At 28.6% G+C, this 19,779-nt stretch overlaps 1 protein-coding gene across 6 annotated transcripts in view; it reads right to left on the bottom strand.

The window, feature by feature from the left end:
- Positions 1 to 252: 252 nt before the first annotated feature.
- The window catches only part of LOC130670745 (carbonic anhydrase-related protein 10), a 76,117-nt gene continuing 56,590 nt past the window's right edge, over positions 253 to 19,779 (bottom strand). For all 6 annotated transcript variants that reach the window (XM_057474223.1, XM_057474219.1, XM_057474221.1 and 3 more), the window contains exons 3-10: positions 10,585 to 10,635; positions 7,733 to 8,061; positions 7,553 to 7,648; positions 7,416 to 7,482; positions 5,459 to 5,613; positions 3,272 to 3,400; positions 3,141 to 3,186; positions 253 to 1,056 (exon numbers count right to left, since the gene is read on the bottom strand). In XM_057474223.1, the coding sequence (XP_057330206.1) occupies positions 1,031 to 1,056; positions 3,141 to 3,186; positions 3,272 to 3,400; positions 5,459 to 5,613; positions 7,416 to 7,482; positions 7,553 to 7,648; positions 7,733 to 8,061; positions 10,585 to 10,635 (899 nt within the window). In that variant the 3' untranslated portion in view covers positions 253 to 1,030. The remainder of the gene's footprint in view (positions 1,057 to 3,140; positions 3,187 to 3,271; positions 3,401 to 5,458; positions 5,614 to 7,415; positions 7,483 to 7,552; positions 7,649 to 7,732; positions 8,062 to 10,584; positions 10,636 to 19,779) is intronic.

Below are 19,779 nucleotides of genomic sequence, written 5' to 3'. Positions count from 1 at the left end.
TGATTACTGCAGAGAATCATTTTTATCATTGTAAAGTAAATTATTTTTATAACTCCGACTGCATGTCGCTGACTTTGGACACTCAACGGCGTTTTTCTTCGTGCATTCATTACGTAAATTATTGTATACATCTAGTGGCATCCAGTATTATACCCTCGTGTGTTGGCAGTACTCGAGTATAATTCCGATTCCACGTGATGTATAAGCTACTATTAATAAATAAAATAAAAAATCTATATACAGCATTGTCTAAAAAATTATACACGATTTTTAAGGTTGTTTATATTTTTTTTCTTAATAAATTGATTAGATTATTATTTATCGGAAGATGACAGTATAATAACATTGTTTTTTTTTATAGTTTTTTTTCACATTTTTATTACAAGAATATAGTATAAATCTGCAATCAATAATCATTCATACACATAGATACGCGCATATAAATAATATTTGTATGAGTGTCGAAATGTATGCATGTGTGATATGTATATATTTATATATAGATCTGTTTTGTGTATGATTCTGTTTTTTTTTGCATATAGTTACATAACATTCACGCAGGCCACAATAATTATAGCTTTCATCGTTTTCAGATATTATATATGTACATATATATAAATATATGAATTTCTTAATAAATTTATATATACGTACGCATACATATACATATATAATTTTATACGTTTTTACGTTACTTTTACTGTTCTAATCAACTATATAGATTATTGTATTGTGTTTATTTAATTTAATTTAATTAATTTTTTTTTTTTGTTCACTCAAAACATAATAGGCAAATCAGGTCTAATAAGTTTTACAACAAAGCATTTTTTGATGTCTTATTGGCGCAATGATTATTTAATTTATATCATCTTTTTTCCCATATGTTCTTGTTGACTTAATCATATATTATATGCACGTAATTTGTGCCACGTGACTTTACGCGAGTTGATATGTTAAATTTTTTTTTACAATAAAGTTTATAACTCTTGAAAAAGCATGTACAGCAGCAATCCATTTAATTCAATCCCATTTAGTCGGATTGTTCCCAACTATTTGCTGAAATTTAAATAATTAAAGTACTCAATTAATTAAAATGTTGTAATATAATTAAGATATGATGTTAGTAATTAAAGTGGATCATTTATTAGTATAATGTGCGACAAGGGATAAAACAAAACAATTTTAGACCAGGGTAAAGTTGGCTGGCATCACCCGAAGTATGAAATTGTTGTGCATTTTGTGCCACGCACTATATTTTTCATATTCTTTGCAGGACAATGGGAGTTTTAATGCCTGGAATCGGTCGAAAGAGGCCAATTTTTTACTAATAGTGCGGCAAAAAAATAATACTGCATTTTAATTATGAAAATTTGAGTAATTTAACAGAAAAAACCACAGCTTTCCCGCATGGAAAAGCTATATATTGTTAAGAGTATATAAAAAAAAATATATGGTGAATATGTGATAAATATATAGCGGCAAAAATATCTATATTGAAAAATATATGTTTTTTACATATATTGGATTATATATTTATAATAATATATTTACTTGTATATAATGTTTTGTATTTTTCTATATATATTATCTCATATAATGCTCAATAGATTCTTGTCATATATGGATAGTGTATATATAATTGATTATATATGATAGAATTTATATGTTTAAATATATGGTTCGCGGTATATTGGAATTATATTTTTCCAATATATTACAACTTATATTTTTCGCAATATATTGAAAATTTTATTTTTTTAATATACTTCTTCAATTTCTACACAATTCCACAAAAAAAGTCAAATTTATTATTTTTTTTTTCCTTCTTTTCATTGTCCTTACATTTACTGAATAACTAACGCAATAACCTAAGAAAAGTCAAAAAAGTGCCATATATTTTACAATATACTGGAAACCATATATTTTGCAATATACTGGAAAATATATATAAACAATATAAAAAATATTATATATTAATTAATATACTATTTTCAATATAATACATCAATATAAAAAAGTTTTATCAAAATATATATGTAAAACATACATAATGAAGTCATATATTGATAAATATATTGGTAATATATTTTAGCAATATATTTGTTTTTAATATATTATCATATATTAAAACGGCGAAAATATAAATATTATTTTATATACTGTACCATATATCACATTATAATATTCATATATTCTATCATATATGTTTTCACATATAAAGTTTTTTATGCGGGTTGTATTGATTTGGTAATTTTTTTATGGGAACTCATATTATGTTTTTAATTTTCCAAACACAAATGTCGGTTTGGTTGGTTATTAGAATAACATAAATTTTTAGAGACATACGATAAATAAATGGGATTCTGACAGAACTAAATGTAAGTCGGAAACTAATTTAGCGGACAGAAACTAATGAGCTTCTTCCCTAGGGAAGATACTCATTAATTTCTACCCGCTAAATAGCATTGCTTTGAAATTGGCTTGTTTTGACTGGCAAAACAGACATTAAAACTTGCAGTTTCAATGCAGGTTTATGAAATAGTATATTACACAACAAGGAAGAAAAGTAGGATATTCCAACCCTCGTGTGTAATTGCCTACCCGAACCGAAGACGAGGTGGCAAATACGTGGATTGGGACGTCTTACCTTCCTCCATAATGTGTATACTATTTTTTCCCAGATCTTCGCCTAAAATTCTTGCTGTTGTATGGGAAAAAAATGGCGCATGCGCTAATTTTTATCATTTGCTCTCTCATAAGAGAAAAGTAAGACTTTCTTTCCGCTAAATAGGGCAGAAATTCAAACTTTCAGTGCAAGTATAATAGTATATTACACACCAAGGGAGGAAAGTGGGGCATTCCAACCCACGTGTGTAGTTGCCTCCCCAAGCCGAAGATGAGGTGGCAAATACGTGGATTGGGATGTCCTACCTCCGTGGTATGTATACTATTTTCCACCAGATGAAAAAGGAGCTGAATGTTTTAATTTTAGTCTCTGTTTGCGGGAAGAATGGCGCATGCGCTAATTTTTATCATGTTTTCTCATAAAAGGAAAGAACAACTCTCCTCTTAACAGGACAAGAATTAGAACTTTTATTATTAGTTATGGTGAAAATTTATTGATTCAAATACTATATTACCTTTATAATATATATCTCGATACATTGTCGGACAATTTTTCACTCCCTGAAAACAATAAATATATGAAAAATAAATATAACATTATTTTTTAAACCGATTTCTACTAATGTAAAAAAAATTTAAGTATTACTTGTACGCTAAAATCAATATTCGTTCGTACAGGACGATGATGAAGTAATTGTGGTGGTCTAAAATTATTTCCCAATGGCGCTTTAGAATGTCGCTTGTCACCTTGCATCAGAGCTCTTAAAGCGATGAGCTGAAATAAATTTTAATTACATAGACAATTAATTTGATGACAAGTTATTTCTATCCATATAAAAAAGAATGTTTATTTGAAGGGAAAAAAAATTTATTTTGGTAAAAGAATTGATTATTTATATCTTATGACAGTATAATAGTATTGGGGTAAGTAAAATTAAAAAAAAAACCCGGCTTCTAAGTTTGACGACAGTAGAGTACTACCCCGCTCTGTATTTGAAGTGTGGAATATTTATATTTATAAATGTAACACAATTATTAATAAACAACAATAATTACTTATTTCCGTTCAACTTCTATTTTTGTGTCATTCATAAAATACGATTTTATAAGTTGATAAATTTCACGTAAATAAGAATATGAAATAGTAATTGAAAGTATTTTTATTTAACAATTATTGATATTTAATTTAATACAACGGAGTATCTGAAGTGAAATGGGTCATCGAAGAAATTCAATGGAATAATTTTATTTTAATAAATTTTCTATAGATTCTACATATATAATATGTTTTAATAAAAAACAGCTGTTTTATTAAAATTAATTTTTTTCACGGAAAAAAAAGGTGCTGCAACAGGACGCAGTCCTGTGGGAGCAACAGGATTTTTCGTGGAATCAATAAAATAAGGAACAAGTTTCATGTACTATTTTTTTTTTTGTCAGTATAGTAAAATTTCAAAGTTTGAAAAAAAAATTCAGTGAAAAAAAAGTTCAAATTACGAAAAAAATTTAAATTTAAAAAAAAAATTTTAATTTTAAAAGTGGAATTTTTTTCCGAACTTAATTTTTTTTTTAAATTTTGAAATTTTACTATACTGACAAAAAAAAAATAGTACATGAAACTTGTTCCTTATTTTATTGATTCCACGAAAAATCCTGTCGCTGCTACAGGATTTTATCCCGTTGCTCTCACAGGATGTGTCTTGTTGCTGTGACATGAAAATCCTGTTGCTACAACAGGATTTTGTCCTGTGGCAGCGCATATTTTTTTTTCGGGTTGAATTAAAAATTAAATCAAAAATTATAAATAAGCATAAAAACAGTTGAAACAAAATTTTTAAATACTTTTTTTTTATCCTATTGTACCCCGGAAGAATTTTTAAGAACAAAAAAAAAAAAATAATAAAACAATCAACAATATTTCATTGCGCTCTAGAAAAGAATAATTTTTGTCAAAACTGTTGTAAAATGATGACAGATTTGTTTAAATTAATTACTTGTTCATAATTACTGTGCATAATTTGTTTCAATATATTTTTAATAAATCGATAATGTTTTAATAATTTAGAAAAAAACAAATTTTTTTCTCAGGCACAACAGGACTCAAAAAAAAAAAAAAAAAATTTTTTTAGAATTTTTGTTCTGCGCCAAATTAAAAAAAAATAATAGGGAAGTTAGCCGACGTCTAATAATTTTCGAATTTTTTTTCAAAACGATAAATTATAAAAAAAAAAACATTTTGAAAAATTGCACCTATAGTTTTTTTAATTTTCTATTCGTGCATATTTTTAGTTTTTTTTTGTAATTAATTTGTTAAAAAAAATCCAAAATTTTTTAATTGTCTGCTCAACTTCAGGATCATAAAAAAAAATGTTATAAATTTTCACTAAATTTATCAAGTGCTCGTTCTGCCTCGGATATTTTGTATCGCTTTGACCTCTATAACTCGGATGGAATCAATAAAAACTTGATGAAAAATATTTATATTTTTTTAATCTAATTTTCGATGTACTCCATAATGCCCAGTATATTCTATTTAATTAAATATAATCCGTATCCATACTCCACTTTATTTCCTCTATTGAATTTACATCACAAAATAGTTCAAAACATCAATTTATAATCTACGTTTTATAATATGTATGCTTTAATTTTTAATTACAAATGGAAATTTACTACTTTGTATTATCCAGCAAAAGCTTATAAAAAATCGGAAAAATGTTACGCCTATTTATTGGTTTTATACTGAAATTTTTTTATAAATATTTAAAGTTTCTTCTTTCATTCAAACCACAGAATAAATAATGATAATATACAAACTAATTATAATTCTCACCTGCTGCTTAGTAATATATATTGGTTTATTGAGAATAATCCATGTTGTGGTCTCATGACAGGCTGGCATAGTGATGGAGCCTTCGTACGTCATGTAGTGATTCGTGTCCGGTAAAAGATCTCGTACAGCGAAGCGAGTAATTTCCGTGACCTCTCCTATGTAATTTTTGTATTGATCGATAACGTAATTTTAAACTTTGTTCGGTAATGTATACCTATTCATTCATACCATGTATATATATATTGATTAGGGGTGTGCGAATCGAATAGAATTGAATAGGTATATTTGAATTGAATTATTCGACCTTTTTAAATAATTCGAAACTTTTGCCAATTATTCGTAATTTTTTGAATTACTCGTTTCGAATCGAGAAAAATTTGATCAGCTTTCAAATTTCCAATTTTTACTTAATGGAGAAATTACACTGTAAAAAATTTGCGCAGTGAACGCGGAGTGGATGACTTTTTATTTATTTACTCCCCTTCGAAGTGAAATTCACATTTACGAGATCCCTTTCTATATATTCACGCGAAATGATTTTTAAAAATTATGAGCAACTGATAATAAAACTTTCAGAAGTACACGGAAAGATTGGAACCCGACTGGTTACTGTTCTGAGTAGAAGTACGTACAACTCCACTGAGTCACAAACTTTCATATGATTTACATCAATCATATCACGAGATAACATTTCATATTGTAGCGAAATATAAAATATTCCCATAAAAACTATGTCACTCTAGCTGTTCAATAATTCAATATTCTCACTATGCATTATATATATGAAATTGAAATTTAGTGAGTTAGTAAAACATTTTATAAATTAAAAACATAATATAAATTTATTTAAGTATTAAAACTCCGGACCGGAGTGAATGCGGATTTAAATAAAATCCGCGTCACTCCGAAATCACTCCGCCCATGAAAAATTCCCTATTTACTCCGTGTGCAGATTGATTTTTTTTTTAATCTCCGGAACTCTGAGAGACGGAGTGAATTCGAATGGAAGTAAAATCCGTATTTACTCCGGATTCACTCCTAATTTTTTACAGTGTAGTTTTTTAAAGTAACCAAAAGTAAATATTTTGTAGATTCGTATCTGAGCTCTATTTACCTCTGACATAAATTTGAATTATATTGGAAAAAATGTTACAATTTAAAGTCATTCGAAAGAATATTTTGTAATTATTCGTAAATTTTCGAATTATTCGGAGCTTCATAAATTAATTAGGAGAGAGGGGGGCAAAGTGGGCCTCTTAAGGAAAATAATTATTATATCATTCATTTAGACCCTTGATACTTATTTTCACTTCATTATGCTGCGCCCATTAAAATTGAAAAATCGAAAATCAGGGGCAGAGTGGGCCCTCCAAAAAATTTCGGATTTAATATTTTTTATTCTTTACACGTGTGATAATTGCAAATCACTATAAAACAATTGTATTTTAATAATATAAAAAATAATTTTAATAGTCTGCTGCGATATAACTTTGAAACTTAATTTTATTATCTTTAAGATTCTTAATAATTTAAACTTAATAAACAGTTTTGGTGGTCTATTTTAGCTCTCATTACATAAGAAATTTCGATAAGCTTATCATCCGTTCGAATTTATTGACGTATAGAAAATTTTGAGGGGCCCACTTTGCCCCCTCCTCCCCTATAAAGTTTCGAATAATTTTAAAATTAACGAAACATTCGAATTATTCGCTATATATTTTATTACATTTCAACAACTTTTTTGTCCGGAAGTTAATTAATTTGAAATAACATTGATGTTAAAAATAATAGTTAATTGACAAACCATAATTTTAATTGAATATTTTTTTTTTTCAATGTATATATAGATATATATCATTATGAATTATATTTTAAAGAATTGATTTAAAATATCTGGTAATTAATTAATTTTTTTTTTACTTCACTTGCTTCAAATAACTTTCATTATTAAACTCACCTCCATACTTTATTTCGTTTAATTTATCTGTAAATTGTCTCAATTCAGGATTTGAGAGATCCCCCAACTGAAATAAATAATAAAAAAAAAAAGTTATTAAAATAAGTTAACGATTAATTAATAAAGAGAATACATACTTGAAGTAATAAAGAAACTGCTACAATTCCTTGAGGTCTATGGAGAGCATCGGAAAAATTATTATAAAGCTGGGAGTTGAATCCGAATATTTGAATCTGTTGAATAATTATGAGTTATTAAACGGAGTGAAAAAAAGTAATAAATGTTTGAGAGAGATATTCATTTAAATTGAAATATACCTCAGCGGGGAATGCATAACCATCTACGGTATGCTCGCTTCCATGTTGATCACTCATACCGTAATGCAAGTGAATTTCATGAAACTGATAGCGATAACTTAGTGGTCCGCCTGATATATTAACGGGATGTTGTGTACCATTGTCTACAGAGAAAACTACTCCGTGTCCAGTATTTGAGAGTATTCCACGTATAGCGTGTTTGTCTAAATGAAGTGGCTGAAGATTACGATCAAAAAGTAGTCTCTTTGGTTCGAGATCTACTGGAGATTGTCTACGTCCTTTATTACAAAGTGACCATTCTGGATTAATTAAACCCCAGAATGCGGGTCCTAAAAAAAAAAAAATTGGAAAATCAAAAGGGATCAATAGGACCTCATAAATATATATGCAATAGGCTCATATATGCAAGAAAGTATTTAAAAAAATGCTGGAGAATCCAAAAGTGCACACCTCAATTGCTCATTTTATTTTTAATCATTACTTTTATTTCATGTTTACTTTATATCATTAATTTATTCTTTATTATTGTGAATTTTCATTACACTTTTAAATTATTAATTTGATTTTCTTATTTGCAGTTTAATTTTTTTTTAAATATCCCGCCTTTTTGTATTAGATGTCACTCTTTTTTCAATCCTACTGTTACGCTAGTGCTGCCGCCAGTAGTTGGTAGAGAGTAAAAACGAAAAAAATAATAATAGTAAAAATAAAAATGGCAGCTAAATTTTTCATGAATAATCAATTTTACGTTTTTAATTAATTACAAATAATCTAATAGGATTAAGATAGTGATTTTCCATAGGGTTCTTGTGATAAAAAAATACAAAAATAAAAAAAAAAGTTAGTACGATTAATTGTGCCCGACGGGAGTTATCGTGTTTACTAAGTTTCATTCCCGACAATTGACAACTCGTGTCTTTGGGATTGAAATAATTTATATTTAATTAACGGAATAATTAATCGACTTAATATTGGGTGGAAATTATTCTTTGGTAAATTGTCTTTGGGTTAGTATACAATTTAACCCATTTTAGTGTAATCAAAAGAGGGTAGAGATAATGATGTGCAAAAATAATAATAATAAAAAAGCAAATAGCAGATAAATTTTTTCATAAATTGCCAGCTTGAAGTTTTTATTAATTATAATTAAACCAAAAAGATTTAGATAGTGATTTTTAAAAGGGTTTTTCTATTTGAGAATTCAAGTGTAACAAAAAATAAAATAGATCAATCGGTTATGTATTTTTCAAGTTATCGTGTTTACCAACATTCGTACACACTGACGGACATCACAGGATTTTCTTTACTTTTTTTTTTTTTTTCATTCATTATTCTTAAAAAAAGTGACTTAAAATTGTGTTTGTTTTATTTATTAGTAAATTATCGTTCAAATGGTATGAATTTTGTTAGTTGAGCACATTTGAATGTATACCCTGATAGCCAAGTTGGCGAGAAACTGGCGTCAAACTAACAACCGCAACTAGACGCCAAGTTGGCCGCAAAAGTTGGTATTTCCAAAGTTGATAGACACTTTCTGAGAAAGTTGGTGACAAAAGTTGGAAATCCCACAAGTTGACGGTCGCTTTCTGAGAAAGTTGGTGGCCAAAAGTTGGCAATTCATAAGATGACAGAAACTTGCCTTCAATTTTCTCAGAAACCTGCCTTCGAATTGCGGCTCTCTTCTGGCGTCAACTTTCTCAGAAAGTTGGTAGTAACCTGGCCAAAAGTTGCAAAAGCTAGAGTTGTCAACAACTTGTCGTCAAGTTGGTCGCAAACTACATATATGTGTGAATGAGAGCACATCTTATTGCTTCGCAATTGAGTTGTGCAATTATCATTTCACAGATTAATGTTTTTTTAAAATTCTATTTATTTTAAATCAATCAATTTATATCAGTTAGGGTAGAGGTACCGTTTTTGGCCACTTTAGGGCTAGTTTTGGACATTTGAAAAATTTTTTTAAATTAATTTGTAGAAGCCGCAATGACATAATTAATTTCTAAAATTTGTACATGGAGAAATTATTGGTATTTGAAATGCTATGGTATCATGGTAACGCCGAACCATGTTGGCCACCTGTCGGAAATTGGAATGAACACATGCAAAAATTACTATGGCCACAGTAGACTCGACAACGATTATATCACAAATTGCCGTCACCATTGTAAATTTTTCTATGGTCATAATAATTTCCGCACGTGTTTATTTCAATTTCCGACAGGTGGCCAACATGGTCCGGCATTACTATGACACCATAGAATTTCAAACGCCAATAATTTCTTCGTGTACAACGATACTTTTATCACACTATTGGAATGGAAATTTTATTTGATATACTGAAAAAAAGATTTATTTGAGCCAAAGATATCGTATATTTGGATATGGCCAAATAAATATTTAATAGTGAGAAAGATATAATATATTTAAGTAGTTTAATTGCGTGAAATAAGCGATTCATTTGTGGTAAAGAAATGATCCAATTGCTACAAATAAATAAGTGCTTTAAATATATGTATATTATTGCCAAATTTTAGGTTATTTGTCACAAATTTAATATCTTTACCACAAATATATCAATTACTTACCACAAATAAATTATATATTTCCGTCAAATTATAAAATTATTTGAATCAACTGTCATATTTTGTTGTAGCAAATATATTTATTTGTCATTAAGAAATATTTTTAAAAAAGCTACAAATAAAGTGATTTATTTGGGACAAATATTTCTTTTTATAGTGTACTTCTTCATTAATTAAAATAAAGTATTAAATATCTAAAAATGTAGCAGTGACCACAAATGGTACTTCTACCCTATATTTTTATTATTGAGAATCAATTATTAAATTTACCGGATATTCCGTCATACGTCCACCATTCTTCCCAACTAACTGGTCTTGATTCTGTAATAAGAAATTTTAATTTATTAAAATTATATTTATTATAAATAAACTGATTTTTATAATAATTAGTTTTTTTTTGTCAATTAAAAATGAATATCACGGAAGAGTTTGACATGAAAAAAAATTTATAATAAGAGAAAACTTTCAACTTCCAATTAGTTTTTTAATTAATTTCGATACATACTTATTCATGCTATTGATGCTTTTGATTTATGAGGCTGCTTTATCCCTGGCAATTTTTTATTCAATTTACTCAATATCAATGCATAGTAGCAGTGTAACGATTTATGTAGAATTTCAATTGATTAATTAATTACAGATTAAAAATAAATATATATATTTATTAGAATATTCAATTAAATATGACAGAAAAGTTAATGAATTTTATTTTATAAAAAGCTTCATGAATTATGAGCAACTGCGCGCAACTTTTCCTGATTTAATTCAATACTTTTTATTTTAAAATTTAAATATAATTTTTATTTGAATATTTCAATGAATAAAAATATTCATCTAAATAGATTTCTTGAATTCGTTAAAAATATATAGATAGAATATAGTAAGTCGTTAATTTTATAATTAACATTGATGAGCAATTAGTATATTAATACTAATTTAATAGTATATTTTAAATTTAGCTCTGATGTTTATATAATGTGATAAGTCATGTTTAAATATAAAGGTAACAGCCCCAATTACTGACCGGATTCTAATTTTGGATTTGACATTTTCGTTAATTATTCATTGTACATCTTAAAAAGTTTTGTTTATATATATATATATTAGACTGGGCCAAAAAAATTGATTATTTTTTTTTTTTCGATACTGTGAAAATATTGTTCCTGATGACCAAAAAAACTTATTGTGCAAGTTTGAGTCCTTAATATTGATATTAAGAGGTGTATCGTTACGACTTTTAATTTTTTGACAGAAATTTCATTTTTTGCCCAAAACTTGTAAATCATCTATCTGAAAAATTTGAGCAATGTATATTCTTAAAGGAAATTGAATCCCCTACAAAAAATCTCTCTTAGTAAATTGACGTAAAACGAGCCGTTTCCTTGTAACCGTGCCTTAAACATTGATTTGTTTTTTAAATTCTTTGTTTCTATTTTGGATTTATGTAACTACTAGAAATATTAAAATTTTTTTTAGTCAAGATACATATTCTTGAAAGAAATTTAATGCTCTACAAAATAGGTCTCTTAACATTTTTTGCTAAATTCACTCATTCGAAAGTTATTCAGGTTATTAAAGTCGTTTTGACTCAACTTTAACCTTGAATAACTAGTATACTAGTGCTGCAACCTATATATTATTTATTAATTTTTAATTGCAGATTATAGTATCAGACATTATTTGAGGTAATAAACTGAACGGTGTAAAAGAAAACATTCATATTGTACATGAAAAGTACACTGCTTGATATTTCACACTGTTAATTCACACCAAGCAGATTGTGTAAAGTCATCGTACACCATTTTCACACTGAATATTTTTTACAGTGAATGCCGACTTCAAATTGGAATAACCTAACCACACTACAGTCATCAATGCTTACTACAGTATGTAATTGTCACCAATATTTATCTAGTGTCCTTTGCTACATATTAGAGTACCCGCTACTGCACTGTAAAAAGTGTAAGTTTAATATTATTACACTGTAAAAAATCAGGAGTAAATACGGATTTTATTTTATTTTTACAGTGTATGGCATTAATTAAAAATTAAATCTTAGAATAGAGATTTCTACACGGAAATAATTTTTTGATGAGAATTACTCTGCAATTTTGACCAATTCTGGGCCATTCCAAAAATTAGTATTTTTTATTTCAACTTTTAAAATTTTTCGTTGAAATATTAACATCAGTACACGGAAAGATTAGAACCCGAGTGGTTACTGTTCTGCACCCGACTCAGTACGGTTCTAAAAAAAAAATGAAAGAAAATTGAGTTAGCACCGGACTGAGTGATGTTCGCACACGACTCAGTCAGGTTCTGAGCAGTAGCCAGTGTGGTGCTGCCCATAATCCGAGCACAGTAACCAGTCTGGTGCCGCACATGAATAGCTCGTATGCGCACACGAATGAGTAGTGTTCTGCATATATAAATAAAAAACTGAAAGGGTAGAAATAGATTGACATATAAAGTAAATATAGGAGACTAAATAAACTAAACTGTGATTTGATTAAAATAGTTACAAGCGAACAAAAAACCATACAATATTTCTTTTTAACTATTACATTTACATCTAACGCTTCGGAATAAATTTACTTTTTCCGTTCTCTGTAATACGTAAAATAATTTGCAGCCAATGTAATTACCACCAAAAAAAATTGGGATTAGAGTTATATTGTTCATAAGATTATTAACAAATATCAAAAATAAATAAAACAAAATAATAAAAGATGGTTTAAACTATTGAAAAGATCATAAATTAAAATACGTTCGATTCTACTTTTTGTGAGTTTATGAAGTGAAATGATTTTGTCTACGCGAAATGTTAAATACTTAACCTCACTAAGTCAACACAGCATGTCATACATATTAGACAACTGTTAACAACATAAATATTAAATCAAAATTAAGATGACTAACTTTAGATATAAAATTTTTCCTACACTTTCTAAACATCTGTTTCTATTATCAAAGGAAAAAACCTTATGGTCTCGGACCATACTGACTCGCGTGCAGCATCCGAATGGTTACGGTGCAGAACCATAACTATTCGTGTGATACACATTAGTCAGTAGTGTGCTCGAAAATCTTCGGCTAAGAATTCTTAAGACGTTATTCATTCGTGTGCTGCACAGGAGTCATTCATGTGCAGCACCAGACTGGTTACTGTGCTTGGATTGTGGTGCAGCACCAGACTGGTTACTATTCAGAACCTGACTGACTCGTGTGCGCACATCACTCAGTCCGGTGCTAACTCAATTTTTTTTTATTTTTTTCTAGCACTGTACTGAGTCTGGTGCAGAACAGTAACCACTCGGGTTCTACAGTAAAATCTCCGTAATGTTAACACTCCTGTCCAGGACCATTCCGTAATGTTAACAAATCCTGTCATCCCCACCGTACCAATACTCATGTCTTATGTGCGCAGGTCTGCGCAGTCAAAAACTTTTTATCATAACCCTAGCAGACCTGATTTACTGTAAATTTACGGTATTTTTACCGCAAATCTACCGTAGAATACGGAAAATTACCGCAAATTCGGGCATATTACTGTAATTTACGGTAAGCTACGGTAGATTTACGGTCAATGACTAAATTACGGTGTGTTTACCATAAACTACGGCATTTTTACCGTAATTTTACCGCAGAATAGGGTAAATCTACCGTAATTTACGGCGGATTACCGTATTTTTCGGTGGATTACCAAAAATTACGGTAAACCCACCGTAATTTGGGTCTGTTAGGGAACCTACGAGTAAACATTGAATCAGAGAGAATTTATTTAGACAGCCGCTATTAGGGGTAATGTTTATACGTATAATTGTGAGTAAAAATTAATCTGATTGATTTTTACTCACTGAAAGAGTAAAACTTAGTAATTCAAAAGATAAAAGTCGTAATGGCCTAAGATTACTCGATTTAGAATAATTTTTAGAATAAATGACATGGCAATATTCGTATAAAAATTATTTCCGTGTATAAAAGCATTTTTTATTCTTATCCGCTCGAATGAAAACTTATTCTTCTTACTTTGTTTTTCATTGTGTGTCTATCCAAGTAACATTTACACCGTTGGTGGTGTAGTCGTTCTAATTCACACTGCCGAAAATTTAACACGGTGATTCGTGTAACTTTTACACCAGCGGTGTTGACAATTTTCACACCAAACACCCACATCTTTCCGCAGACTCAAAGTTGTTTACAGTGTACAATGTTTTACTACAATATTATGATTGGGAAAACCACAATTCCTTTCCATACGGGGATTAATACTCGGTTTACAAGGGATAATTCTTGTAGTAATACAGGAACCATCCCTCTGTAAGCATAGTAATAATTTCTATGGTATTATAGAAATTTCTCTTATGTTAGCATAGGAATTATTTCTATGTTGGCATATAGTGAAAATTCCTATTTCAACATTTAAATTTTTTCCATGTGAATACAGGAAAAATCGGCTTTATTTCGTGAAAACCATCGAGTAAAAAATGAATTTAAAAAAAATGATTTATTATCCATATTAATTATATAGATAATAATGTCGAGCATACTTCTTATAGTTCAATTACAGGAGCTTTTACTTAATAATGTACTTAAAGCTTAAATGTTACAACGTATAAGTGTATCAAGTAAATTGCTAAAGTGTATTATAATTTCAACTTTGTCATAGCGAGTACTTAAAATATTGAAGATCTGGATGAACAGTGAAGTCATAGAAACTAATATAAAATTCCTTATGGTACATTAAATTGAAGTAATTTATTTGATTTCATTATATGAGAAATGTTTTCTACGATTTCACTTTATTGAAAATATATATATACTTATTTACGAGATTGATTTTTTTTTCAATGCTAATATAGTAAATCCAGCTTTAAAACATGTTATTGGCACCACCTGCAACATTTTTGCTCAGGTTTTGAATATCAATCGATCAGACACCAGAGAATATTCTGTGTAAGTCAGAGATATTAAATGACTTAGAAAAAACATTCGAATTCATCGATTTATGCATAAAATATTTAAATTCAGAAAAAGAGGAAAGAACATGCAGTTTTTTTTTTTCAACTGAATAAGCCGATCCAAGATTTCATTTTTTTTTTTTGAGACCGTAATCCTTTCTCCTTACTATTATTATTATTGTTATTATCACATGTATGATTTGTAAATATTTTATTTTATTTCGAGATGAAAAAACATTTTTTAAATTAAACTTGATGAAAATTTCAGATTGTTTTTATAATTTGTATAAAAGTTTCTTTAATACTGATTATTATCATTTTTTTTCTACCTAATGCGATTACGGGATTAAAAAAATATACCTAAAAATCAAATTAGTTTATGGGTCTGCTATTATACACAAAGAGAAAATAAAAAACTTTTAGTTAGCTGCTACACTAAATAATTAAATTTTTTACTTCCGATCAATTAAACTTTGCGTGTATTAAAATTTTTATCTGAATAATCCACTGAGAGAAAAAAGTATATATTTCCAAGTAAAATTTCTTAATTTAAATATGAGTTTACTTAAATAATATCAAGGAAACATATTCGCAATTGTAGTAAAAAAGCATTGTCTGTAGTATAGGAACAATTACCATAATGACATAGGAACTATTTCCATATTGTATAGGAATGGAAACTATTTAGATGAAAATGGTTACGAACATTTGTATGGGTGCCGTTCATATAATCGGCGCTAGTAACACGTGTTTGAACAAGATTCTGGAGTAAATATCTTGAGCAAGACCCCTAGCTGCTAGTGTCTTTTTCTACGTATGTGTTTTTCGCAAGATCGTGTATCAAGAAAACTATGTAAAGATTTGTGTATGTCTTGCTCATGGTATCGTACGCAAGAATATTGAAGATATCTTGAACACGGTGCAATGAAAAAGTGTCTGACGCATTTCTTGCACCAGTATACACGAAAAAAAGCGTTTCGTCGTCATAACAAAAGACGGGATAATGAAAAATTTTGTTATTGTGACAAACATGATTAGCTTACGGTAACAAATCAATTTGTGATAATAGCAAATGAAATTGTTTCGTAATTACGAAGTCGATTCGTTATGAGAACACATGATATTCATTATAACAAAATCATCGTATTTTCCCTAGTAGAAATGAAATTAAGTTTTTGTCTAGTAACTGGCCAGTTTTACTAGACTTAAACCAGAAACTGGCCAGTGGAATCTCTAGTTTTTGTCGAGTAACTGGCCAGTTTTACTAGAGATCCAAGAGAAATATGGCGGCTTTCAAAAAACTGTCACTTTAAAATTTTAGGTTTTGAGGTTATTAAAATTATCAGTTCCTCGGAAAAATAAAAAGATTTTTTAAAAAATACCCAGACAAATTAAAAATTAATTCAAATTAATGTATCTTTCTCCGAATAACTCCAAAAATTTATATGCAATAGATAGATAAATCTAACCTGAAGCATGGATATATAGATCAATAAATAATTAAATATTGATCCGCATTGACAGACATTAAAAATTTATTAATTGAAATAAATAAATAATAACTTGAAATTAAAATAATGATTGACAAACAAAATTACTATAAAATTTATTTATTTAGTCTTTCATTGATTTCAATAATCAAACTTTAATTTATGAATATTAAACTATAAAGTCGGTAACATCATTATATTTCAAATATAAATGTAATTAATAAATCATACTTAAAAATTAACTATAATTAAAATAATATTTTTATATATAGCATAAATAATTAAAATAAAAAAATAGCAATTTTTAATATAGGTTAAACAGGACAAAACTAACACACACATACACACTAGTACAAAAAACATATTAGTGTGACCAATTTGTACGCCTTAATTGTAGGTGGCAGGATTTGTAGTTTTTAGCCGGGATCTCTGGCCAGTTACTGGTTTAAAATCGAATAAAGTCTAGATTATTTCTACTAGGGTTAAAGCAGGTATTTTTGGTACCCTAAGTAATCTTAGCTTATGAGTACAAAAATTTTGTCAGTACTATAAATTCACTTTGTTATTTTAACAAATCACTTTTGTTACTGTAAAACAACAGTTTAGTTGCAGTTAGAAACTATTGCTAAGCACAACAAACAAATTGCTAGCGTTACAAAAACATTGAAATAATAACGAATGTTCCGTTATCCGTATATTAAGGCAAAAATTTGTTACCATAAGTTATCTTATCGTATGATTACAAAACATGTTTTTCCGTGTAACTTGCACGGAAAAACGGATTTCGTCCCTAAAAAAAGATGGGAAAACGAAAGATTTTGTTATAATGACAAACATGATTAGCTTACGGTAACAAATCAATTTGTTATAGTAACAAATGAATTTGTGTCGTAATTAAGAAGTCGATTTGTGATGAGAATACATGATGTTTATTATAATAACATCGTCGTATTTTAAAGCCAGCATTTGCTACCGTAAGTAATCTTAGCTTATGATTACAAAAATTTTTGTTAATGCTACACGGAAAAAAGAGCAGTTGAAAAATTACAGTTTCGTATCGTAGTAAAGCGCTCCGAGTCTGAAACTGTAAAAATTACATTTTTTATCCAGAAATAACAAATATTACAGTTTCAAACTCGATATTGTCGATTTAAACTGTAAAATTTTCTGCTTAAAATTGTATTAATTTTATTACTATAACAAATTTCTAAAATTACAGTTTAAACTTTAATGTTTAAAGATTTTTGCCCGGAAGGCCTATTTTTACTGTAGTAACTGTAATTTTTCAACTGCTTTTTTTTCCGTGTACAAATTTATTCTGTTACTTTAACAAATCAGTTTTTTTTATTGGAAATTGGAACATAACAGTTTTGTTACAGTTATAAGCCATTGCTTGGCCCGACGAAGAATTTGCTAGCATTACAAAAACATTGTAATCCCAACGAATGCTTCGTTATCCGTACACTGAAAAAAAAAAAAATTTGCTATAATAACAAAAATCAAGATTACGCAGCTATTTGTTATGATAGCAAAACTTTCTTGTTTGATGCAACGAAGTGACATTTGTTGTGGTAAGTAAAATGAAGTTGCTGTTGTAACAAATAATATGTGTTGAGGAAAAATTTTTTAAATACACGGAAAAAAATTTTTTGTAACCGCAAGATAAGATAACTTACAGTAACAAATTTCTGCCTTAATATACGGATAACGAAGCATTCGTTATGACTACAACGTTTTTGTAACGCTAGCAAATCGTTTGTGGCGCCTAGCAATGGTTTGTAACTGTAGCAAAACTGTTGTGTTGCAGTAAAAAAAGTGATTTGTTAAAATAACAAAATGAATTTGTAGCACTGACAAAATTTTTGTCCCCACAAGCTAAGATTACTTAGAGTAACAAATGCTTGCTTTGAAATACGATGATATTGGTATCATTTGTACTCATAACAAATAGGCTTCTTAATTACGACACAATTTCATTTGTTATTACAGCAAATTGATTTGTTACCGTAAGCTAATCATGTTTGTCAGTATAACAAAATTTTTCGTTATCCCGTCTTTTGTTATGAGAACGAAACTCTTTTTTCCGTGTACGCATATAATTTTGTGCTTTAATTAGATAAACAATATCATTAAGAATTTATCACGAGTTTTGGATTTTGGACATAAATTGTGTTTGTAAATTATGACTAAAATATTAAACGCTATTTATTTTGAAAAGTATACCAATATATCTAAGTATAGTTAAAGGCGGGCGCCTTGAAGGATTTTCTTGACTCAAGAGAATATATCGGGAAGTGATAATATCTTAGGTGAAGTAAAATTTTCTCGAATCAAGAAATCTTTATAAAACCTAATTCAATATTTAGCTCAACGCATGTCATTTGTTATAACGGCAACTTCACTTCACTTACCATAAAAAATGTTACTTCGTTGCGTTGACCAAGATAGATTCGCTATCTTAACAATTAACTGCGTAATCTTGACTTTTGTTAAGATAACAATTTTTTTTTTTTAATGTATATTATGGCAGAATTTTGTTACCGTAAGCTATCTTATCTTGTGGTCACAAAACATTTTTTTCCGTGTAACTTACAGTAGGTACTTACGCATGACTTGCTCAAGATCTGCTCAAGGCTTAAAATTGAAGTTGAGTCTTGAGCAGGTCTTGAGCAAGCCATGCGCAACTATTTTCAGCTACAGTCTTCCTCCCGAATTGAGTTATAATCTGGCACGAATTTCTTGTGTAAGGTTTGAAATCTAAATCTGGTTACAAGTATCTGCAGCAAGACATAGGTAGAAAAAGACACTAGCACCTATCGATCTTGATAACAGACTTTCTCCAGAATTGAAAAAGATTGTTATATGGGAATATTTAAAAAAAACCCGTTATCATACGTTATGGGAACCATTCCCATAACATATTGTGATTGTTACCATAAACTTCTTTTCGTGTAATGTAATGCTAATATTATATAGAAACTGTTGCCATAATGAAAATAAATTTATCTAGATAA

This window comes from Microplitis mediator, chromosome 7 (assembly GCF_029852145.1).
Source record: "Microplitis mediator isolate UGA2020A chromosome 7, iyMicMedi2.1, whole genome shotgun sequence".
Classification (NCBI taxonomy): Eukaryota; Metazoa; Arthropoda; class Insecta; order Hymenoptera; family Braconidae; genus Microplitis; species Microplitis mediator.
This window is presented reverse-complemented; position numbering and strand designations above follow the sequence as displayed.